Here is a 9,334-nt window from a genome sequence, read left to right as displayed (position 1 = left end):
GACTTTTAGTCCTGCCTTGTTAGGCATACAACACTCACCACTGTTCTAATTATTGGTTCACTTTTTTCTGTGAAAAATACGCAAAGTGCCTTTATTACTGCTAGCACTAGCGAATTGCTTATGCAAAGGTGAAAAAAAAGGCTGACCAAAACAAGGGATAGGCTGGAAAAAAATTCCTTTGCAGTCCCTGTAAGGCGACCAAACACAAGTTATATAAGCAGCTGCGTCCAAGATGTAAAATAGAACAAAAGAATGCTACAGGCCAAATCAACCAAACCCCTTTCTCACATTCACACACTCTCCCAGACAGCATGCTCAGTCAGACCAGAGTCTGCTACACCAGCAGCAGCTCAACCCGGAAGGGAATAGATTTTGTATCAATGTGGGAAAATGAGGTAAGTGTAGATGGGTACAATGAATGGTACAGATGTGTTGGACCAAAGAGTCTCTTTCTGCACAGCTTCAAGATCTAAGTGAAAATTTACACTGAGTGCCCAGTCCTTGCTCAAGTGATGTATAAGAGCTTTTCGATGAAAATCTCAAATTTGAGATATTGGCTAGTTAGCAAAAGTCAGCAAGCAAACATTAATTGCTACAAGTAGAAATACAGGCAAAGGAGTAATGAATAATCTGAAATTTATGGAGAATGAAAGATTGTCCATTTGAGTACTGGAATAGGTAATTCTGTAAGAATAGAAAGTTTTGATGAATATTTCAACAGTAGTGGAAAGTTGAAGTGCGTTGGAAAAAGGAGTACAATTGAGATATTGCAAAGGTAGATATAATTTGTTGGTATAATTTGGATATGGATCAGTTCACAGAAAGAAAGAACAAAGGGATAGCAAACAATCTACTTCAGCCTCAATGGCCAACAAAATATTTCATCCAGATCCAGAATGCAGATGAGAGTGAGAATGTAATGGTGAGAACCTAGAGAGCCCTAGAAGTAAAGATTGAGAAGGTAAGCTTGAAGAAACTATCTACAAGTGAAGTGACAGAGAATGGGACATTAAACAATGGTCTTAGTTAAGTAGAAAGTTACGGGATGCATACAGCTTTAGAAATATTAGCGAGGATGGTGCCAAATGGCTAGAATTATTACTAATGTATATAATTTAAAACTTTAACACATGCAGCTAATTAAGTATCCTAATATATGAAAATAGTGCATATTTAAAGTGAATTGTAGCTTTTCATATTGGAGACAAGTTGCACATACAGTGCATATGGTTTACTATTATATATGAACTCAGTTACAGACTTTGAGTCAGTATATGATTTATTGTCTCGACAAACTAGAGTTAGGCACTATTAAGTGTACGTAGTTGCATATATTGATGAATTATTCAAAAGTACCAGTTATTCTAAAATGCTACGAGTACTTCAGTTAATGAGGGATGACAAGGGCACAATTATTAATAACAATACTTCTTTTTCCCGGCTTCTAACGTCTCCGGGATGGATTTTCAGAAGTTTAGCACTGCAAGCCTGGGACACTTTGTCCCATCCCGCAAAATACGATTGGCTGCCAAGTATCCAATTTACATAAACGTAACAATAAAATGGCCCAAAAGAAACGAGGTTTGAATACTTTCAAGATTTGGCTAGTGTAGGCAAGTGTAGTCAGAATTTGAGCTGAGAGAGCATTCGCGGTAACCCACTACGGAAAAGGCCGATCTTTCAAACGGATTCTCGTTCAAAAGTGGACAGAATAACCTGGGCCAATGATGACCAGTAAAATAGGCAAAAATACATTTACTGCTCCATTCCCCGGACACCCTTGCCGCCGCCGCCTCCTCCTCCTCCTCCTCGTACTTTTAACCACCCCGAGAGCCGACGGCTTAACAGCCAAGTACTCCATCTCCGAGGAGGAGCCGCCCGGCACCGTGGTCGGAAACCTGGCGGCAGACCTGCAGCTGGAAGCGGCGGGCAGCTTCCGCCTGATGCAGAAGTCCAACTGGTCTCTAGTGGAAGTCGGCGAGAACGACGGGCAGCTGACGGTCGGGGGCCGCATCGACCGGGAGCAACTGTGCCGCCAGCAGTCGGGAGCCGAGCCGTGCCTGTTGCTCTTCGACGTGGTGAACTTGTCCGGGGACAAGTTCGTGCTGATTCGCGTCGAGCTGCGAGTGCGGGACATCAATGACCACGCCCCCGTGTTCGGGCGCTCGGAGCTGCGGGTGGAAATCAGCGAGAGCTCGGCGCCGGGCACTCGCGTCCCGTTAGAGGCGGCTCTCGACGCCGACGTGGGCGCCAACTCGCTGCAACAGTACCGGCTGTCGCCGAGCCGCCCTTTCGCGCTGGAGCTGCGCAGCGGCGCCGACGGACTCGCTCACGCCGAGCTGGTGCTGGTCGAGGCGCTGGACCGCGAGAGCCAGGCGGAGTTCGTGCTGCAGCTGGAGGCCGCGGACGGCGGCGACCCGCCGCGGACCGGGGCGGCCCGGCTCCGGGTCCAGGTGCTCGACTCGAATGACAACAGCCCGGCTTTCCAGCGTAGCTCGTTCACGGTGGAGCTGCGGGAAGACGCGCCGCCCGGCTCGTCGCTGCTCCAGCTGGAGGCTGCCGACCCCGACCTGGGCCTCAACGGCGAGGTGGTCTACAGCTTCAGCCCGCAGCTGCCCGCTCCCATCCGCCGCCTCTTCAGCCTCGACGCGCAGACGGGCTGGCTAAGCCTGGCCGGGCCGCTGGACCGAGAGAGCAGGGCGAGCTTCCGGCTGGAGGTGCGCGCCCACGACCGCGGGGTCCCGCCAAGCGCCGCCACCGGCTGCACCGTCACCGTGCGCGTCCTCGACGTCAACGACAACGCGCCCGAGATCGGCATCGCGCCGCTGGCCCCAGGCGGCGGTGGCAGCCTGGCCCACATCAGCGAGGCGGCGGCGCCGGGCAGTCTGGTGGCGCTGGTCAGCACCTCGGACAGGGACTCGGGAGCCAACGGCCGCGTCTCCTGCTCGCTCTCCGGACACGAGCACTTCGAGCTGCGGCCGGCCTACGGCTCCAGCCACATGGTGGTGACGGCGGCGCCGCTTGACCGTGAGCGGGCCGCCCAGTACAACCTGACGCTGCTGGCCGAGGACCTGGGCGCCGACCCGCGCCGCACGGTGCGCACCCTGACCGTGCGCCTGACCGACGAGAACGACAACGCGCCCGCCTTCTCCCGCCGCCTCTACCGAGTCTCTGTGCTGGAGAACAACCAGGCCGGCACCTACCTGACCACCGTGGTGGCCCGCGACCCCGACCTGGCCGACAATGGCCGGGTCACCTACCGCTTGCTGGGACCCGGCTCGGCCCTGGCCTCGGTAGACCCGGCCACCGGCGCCATCTACGCGCTGCGCTCCTTCGACCGCGAGTCGCTGCCCGAGGCCCAGCTCTTGCTGCAGGCCACCGACGGCGGTTCTCCGCCGCTCAGCAGCTCGGCCACCGTCCTCCTCACCGTGGCCGATCGCAACGACAACGCGCCGGTCATCACGCACCCGCCGCCGGGCAACGGCTCCTGCTGCGTCATCACGCTCCCTCGCGACGGCGGCGCCGGTTACCTGGCAACGCGCGTGCGGGCCCGGGACGCCGATGAAGGGGCGAACGCGAAGCTGAGCTTCCGGCTGCTGAGCGGCTCCCAGGCCGGGCTCTTCACCATCGACAGCGGCACCGGCGAAATCAAGCTGGGCCGCCGGCCGCTCGGGCTCGGGCCCGAGGCCCTGCGGCTCGTCGTGGCTGTCAGTGACAGTGGCTGGCCCGCCCTGTCCGCCACCGCCACTCTGCAGTTGGTGGTGGCGGCGGCCGAAGCTGCCGGGGGCAACGCGCCGCTGCGGCCGGAGAAGCGGAGCTGGGACACATCGTTAGTGGTCATCGTGGTGCTGGCGGGCGGCTGCGCGGCCCTACTCATGGCCATTGTTCTAATCGCCACGGCCTGTGGGAGAGTCAGCAAGCCGGTGGAGTGGGAGGAAGCCCAGCTACCGAAGGGCAGGTTCGCAGTGAGGATCGGCGCCTCCGGAGATGGCCGATATGATGGTACCACGGCACCGGAGCTCGCCGGAGGCGGAGTGAAGGTGTTTCCGACCGTGGGGAGTCACACAACCACCAAGCCGCAGGTGAGAGTCTCCGTCAACTTTGTTTTTCCAGTATTTACACCTCAGCGTCAGTTACTTACTCCCAACACACTGGTGTTAATTTAATCCGCCGCTAATGGTAACAGTAGCAATTAATTTCTCCCTTTTTAACAATTCCAGCATTTCTCTCCCACCTCTGGGTTTGGCCAAACACTTCATCCCGTCGCAATCTGGCAAGGCAAACAGTTTGCTTTCAGTAAAAGGTAAGTCGTTTGTGTAAGTCGATTTTTGTGTAGTATTTTGACAACTGGTGCATGCTTTTGAACTGTAGAAAAACAAAGTAACGTTTCTGTGATATTTCAGCGAACTTGCAAATCAAACTCAGGACAGATTCAGTGGAAAAGACAGTGGGAAAGGAGACAGTGACTTCAATGATAGTGACTCTGATATCAGCGGTATCGGCCTAAGCAAAAGCAATGCACCTAGTCAGAAGCAAAATGGTAAGCTGTGTTTGAGCTTTCATTGTACGTCATGAAATTTTGAAAGCTAATCATTATGAGAAACCATTGCTTCTTGGTCCTACATGTAATTTAAAGTTCATTGTTTACAGTTCTGCGTCATTATAGCCTTAGTGAACTGCTTAAGCTTCATTGCTAGTATTTAATTCAGAGGTTACATTTTAATCCTTCAACGTGAAATTCTTATTTGAGTTTTGTTAACTGGATTGCAAGAGCATTTTTGTGCATCCGGCCTGTACTATTTCATGTCTTTTTTTAAAATTCATCCAATTTCTGTATTCAGATGCTACAGATGCTAAAAATCAGAAATAAAATCAGAAAATGCTCAAGCTCAGTAGTCAGGAAGATGGAAAATGAGCTAATTTTTCAGGACGCTGACTTTCCATCATAATTCAATATTTCTACTTTAATTTATAATTTATCTGTGGATTAAGTTTTCATTCACTGCCACTTCTGTTCTAGTAATGTCTGTCTAAGTTTCTGCTTCTATGTCTGATGGCCTTTCTATTTGTCTATCATTGAGCGTCTTACCTTGGTCCAGCCAGGTTCTTTTTAGAAGCATCTTGCACCAGTACTCCATTACTATTTATGGAAGCACTTATTTCACTGTCAAAATTCTTCATAAATTTGATAACTTTGAAAGAGTGCAGAGAGAATTTACAAGGGTGTTGCTGGGTCTAGAAACATTACAGCAAATCTTTTGTACTCATTCCAAAATATCCAGTGTATTAGCCTTGTCTTGCAGGAAGAACTTTTTAAAAGTTTTAAGAGGAAAGTGAAGAAACACAAATTGAGAATTTGACCTTCAGAGTTTTACTGAGACTTCAGTGCCAACAGCCCCTGTTGGCCTCAGTCAATGGGAAGCTGATGATTTTAGTACATGCTGCAATGTAACAGGTCTTGTACTTCAGACTCCCTGTAAGCACAAAACTTCCATGTTTTACAAATGATGCATTTTATTCTGTTTAAACATGGGTTTTGAAACATACCTTTCACTGCTGCTCTGGATGCTGTTTATTAACATAATACAATATTGATGTATGTGCATAGTTGAAAGCCATACATTCCTTTTGATCAGTGTTTTATTTTTAACATGAAAATGTTAAAAGCATTGAATTGTTCATCAGAAAGTAAAAGGAAAAACAAAGCTCTTGGAGTGTCGAATGACAACTTCCAGTAGTTATTGATAACCTATTGAACTGATAATGAAAGTGTTATTTTAGTGAAGTTGGACTGGGTTTCAACATGTACTGCTACTTGTAGATCAGGACACAACAATAAAGATAACCAAGTTATAGTGTAAATGTGATATCTTCAGGGAAGTTTGAAAATAAGTTAGTGAGTTTGTAGAATGAGGCAGAATAGAACAGCTTTATTTCTTTACTCAATAACTGAAATGCAGCCGGTTCTGTCCAGGAGTATCCCATTACTCAAACTAGCATTTGAGTGCCTTTACTTTTCTGATTTGGGGAGTATTACTGAATACACATGGTCCTTTACTGAAGGACAACAAAAATGAAGTATTCATATTCAAACAACAAATTGTCCAAACCTGAGGCAATTGGCATTGTAACCTCTGTGGGCTTCAGTAACTTGCATAGAATAGTTAACAGTCCAATTGAAGATTAAAACTATTGATTTCCTTCTTAGCAGGTTTACCGTCCTGCACCAGTGAATGCAAGCTCCTCGGCCACTCGGATCGCTGCTGGAGTCCATCTTCTCAAGGGCCAAAGTCTTATTCATCCACAGGCACAGCTGAACACCTCAACACTTTTGGGAAAAGCACTTCAGTCCCGCGTGAACACCTCCGAAAAGACACTTACTACCAAGCACTTTTACCAAAAACAGCAGGCCTGCAAAGTGTGTATCAGAAGGTTACCTGCAATGAATCAGAAACTGTAACATCTGTTATTGTACCACAATTTCATACTGTGGGATTAAACAGTCACAGCTCAAGATTAATACCTCACTGATCAATATAACACTGAGCATATTCCACACGCTTTTAAAATTATTGAATTTGTGCAATATATTGATAGTATACATAATATAAGTGTTATTTTATAATTATACAAACTAATTGATTCTATGTTTTTTGTATAAGTTTGTATAAATACAAAACATAAAAATGAATGTAAATGTAAGTTAATGCTACTTTATATATATTTTTTAAAGTTCCCTATTGTCTGGAACATAGTTGTTAATTCCACCTTGTATGAAATGTAGTTGCTAAATTATTGGATTAGCAGCCAGAGTTCGGAACCATTAATCCAGATGCATGGACTTGAATCGCCCATGGCAACTAGGAATTTAAATTCAGGCTATTAAATGAATTTGGAATTAAATGCTAGTCTCAGAAAAGGTAACTGAAGCTACTGGATTGTCTGTCATTGAAATCCAGCTGGTTCAGTAAAGACATTTAGAGAAGGAAATATGTAATTCTGACCCAATATAGCCCATGCAGTATTTAAGATTGTGTTTGACTTTTAAATACCTCTTTAGGATGGGGGCAATTAGGAGTGAATAATAAATGCTGGTATGGATCCAACAAATAAATATAAATGAATTATGTTTTGACTTTTTTTGTGTTAATAGTGCAGAATGTACAGATTTTTAAATAATTCATACAAACATGTTAATAAAATTTGGAAGCTGTTTATATACACTGCAGTGAATGTATTATGAAGCTACATTTGTATATATAGTGGCAGTACATCAATTTCTACAGCAAGTCTGGATCTTAAATGTCATGAAATTACCTGAAGTTAACTTCAAAGAACAATAGAAATGTTAAGGATATATACTATAATTCATCCATAAATCAAGTATAATGGATAGATGTATGAGGTTTTGTTGTAAAAAGCAACTTTTAGGACAGTATTTTATTAAAGTTGGAAACTTAAAGATTTTAATAAAGAACAAACCAGATCAATAGCTGAAAACTCAAGTGCTAGTTTCTTATTGTGGGAGGATTGAAGTTCAAATGACCAATATATGCCCAGGTAATCTGAACCTGAAGAATTAGTTTCTTCAACGCTTGATTAGATCTAACAGGAACCCAATGAATATTGGTCATGGTCTGGTTGAGTATCCAGACTCCAAGTACTGGGTTTTATGAGCAGCTGTCATGATCCTTAAGCCTAAAGGCTTACATAACCATTCACAACTTCGCGTCCCACTGGACTTGGGTGTGTTAGCTCCAATTCTGAATTTAACTCACCTCTGCATTCTGTGCATGTGCGGTTATTCTTGTCATTCTCCACTACTCCACCACCCAGCTGTAATTCTCCATAGAATCAGTACAAGCAAAACAATCACTTTGCTATTTTCCAAGATCTAAAATGAACGCCATTTTTGCTTGAGCTGGACAACAATGACAGAAATCCTTCCCAAAGATACATTACAGAACAAAAATTTCAAGCTGCATGTGATTTGAACTGAGCATTTTAAAATGTTACAATCCAGATCCCTTAAATTATTTATTTAGTAATAAATCCACTATGTTGATATATATATAATGTGATGAGTCCTGTATACATTCTGGGAGAAGAAGTTGTGGTGGAGGAGTACAAATACTTGGTGTTCACCTCAACAACAGACTTGACTGGAAAGCCAACACCAAGGCTGTTTACAAAAAAAGAGGATGAGCAGACTATTTTCTAAAGAAGCTGGGATCCTTCAATGCATGCTGCAGGATGCTGGAGACCTTTTACCAGTCTGTTGTAGCAAGTGCAGTCTTTGCAGCTTTATGCTGGGGAGCAGCATTGGTGCTGGTGTTGCATAAAGACTAAATAAACCCATCAAAAAGGCTGGACTGTCCTTGACTACAACCCAGACTCTTCTGAGTTAGTGGTGGAGAGGAGGTCACTAAACAATCTATTATCCATTATGGACAATCAGGCACATCTTCTCCATGATCTACTGAATAAGCAGTGGAGCACCCTTTCACCCTTTCGGCTCTGCTATCACAAGGATCGTTACAGAAAATCTTCCCTAGCAAATGTAATAAGCATATACAACAGTTCATCTCTGCATGACAGGAGAATACACACTGTAGTACAATAGTCTGTTTTATTATTTTGTATATTATTGCAGATTGGTAAATTATTATTATTCTGTACTTTATTATTAGTTAAGTCTGCACACTGCTAAGTGTGTTTTTAAATTTACTGCTGTAATGAAATAACTTCCCACCCGGAATCAATAAAGTACTTATTATTATTTTGTGTGACCCTCATTTTCCAGTGTGTCATCTTCCCATGCTGACTTGATGTTTAGTCTCACATCAAGCCAAGATCAAATGCATCACAAGATTCAGAAACAGCAGGTTAGATTTTCAAGCCTGTACAGTGATAGATCGGGCTTTCTGGTCTTTAAATTGAATGCAAGTCAAATTGTTATTGTATTAGGTGACTGGCAATGAAAGATGACAGACAATTTTGTGCTGTGCAAGGTCCCACAAAGAAATAATTGACCAAGTATCTGTTTTGAGGAGAAATGTTAGACAAGGTACCTGAGAAGGTTTTCTGTTTTCATTTGAACCATGTACATAGACTTTTTATATTAACTTGATGAAATTTGTTTAGTACTTCTCAAAAAATATGAGCACAGATTAAAAGCTAAGTTGTTATACTGGCTTCACTTCATTTCCATCTGTTTCAGATGCACCCATAGATGAAAATAATAATAGGACTGAAGATTTGATGGAATTGAGGTCCCTCTTCACAATGCTTTCCCTTGGCCGTTGTGTTGTAACTTCAGTCACTAAAGCAGCTC

At 44.9% G+C, this 9,334-nt stretch overlaps 1 protein-coding gene across 2 annotated transcripts; it reads left to right on the top strand.

Moving 5' to 3' along the window:
* The first annotated feature begins 1,237 nt into the window (after positions 1–1,237).
* On the top strand, positions 1,238–8,757 carry LOC134349443 (protocadherin-8-like). Of its 2 annotated transcripts, none has more exons than XM_063053755.1 (4): positions 1,238–4,082; positions 4,221–4,303; positions 4,404–4,540; positions 6,212–8,757. In XM_063053755.1, the coding sequence occupies exons 1-4, from the start codon at positions 1,725–1,727 to the stop codon at positions 6,529–6,531; spliced, it is 2,898 nt and encodes a 965-aa protein (XP_062909825.1). In that variant the 5' UTR covers positions 1,238–1,724; the 3' UTR covers positions 6,532–8,757. The 2 variants fall into 2 exon arrangements, with proteins under 2 accessions (XP_062909825.1, XP_062909824.1); XM_063053754.1 differs by having other exon boundaries at positions 6,209–8,757.
* Positions 8,758–9,334: the final 577 nt, after the last annotated feature.

This window comes from Mobula hypostoma, chromosome 7, assembly GCF_963921235.1.
Source record: "Mobula hypostoma chromosome 7, sMobHyp1.1, whole genome shotgun sequence".
Taxonomy (NCBI): Eukaryota; Metazoa; Chordata; class Chondrichthyes; order Myliobatiformes; family Myliobatidae; genus Mobula; species Mobula hypostoma.
This window is presented reverse-complemented; position numbering and strand designations above follow the sequence as displayed.

Excerpts from the sequence above, each read along its gene's own strand:
- LOC134349443 (XM_063053754.1), top strand. The coding sequence starts at position 1,725 with ATGATGACCAGTAAAATAGGCAAAAATACATTTACTGCTCCATTCCCC. Across the intron at positions 4,083-4,220 it reads ACACAACCACCAAGCCGCAG|CATTTCTCTCCCACCTCTGG; the intron begins GTGAGAGTCTCC and ends TAACAATTCCAG. Across the intron at positions 4,304-4,403 it reads CAGTTTGCTTTCAGTAAAAG|CGAACTTGCAAATCAAACTC; the intron begins GTAAGTCGTTTG and ends GTGATATTTCAG.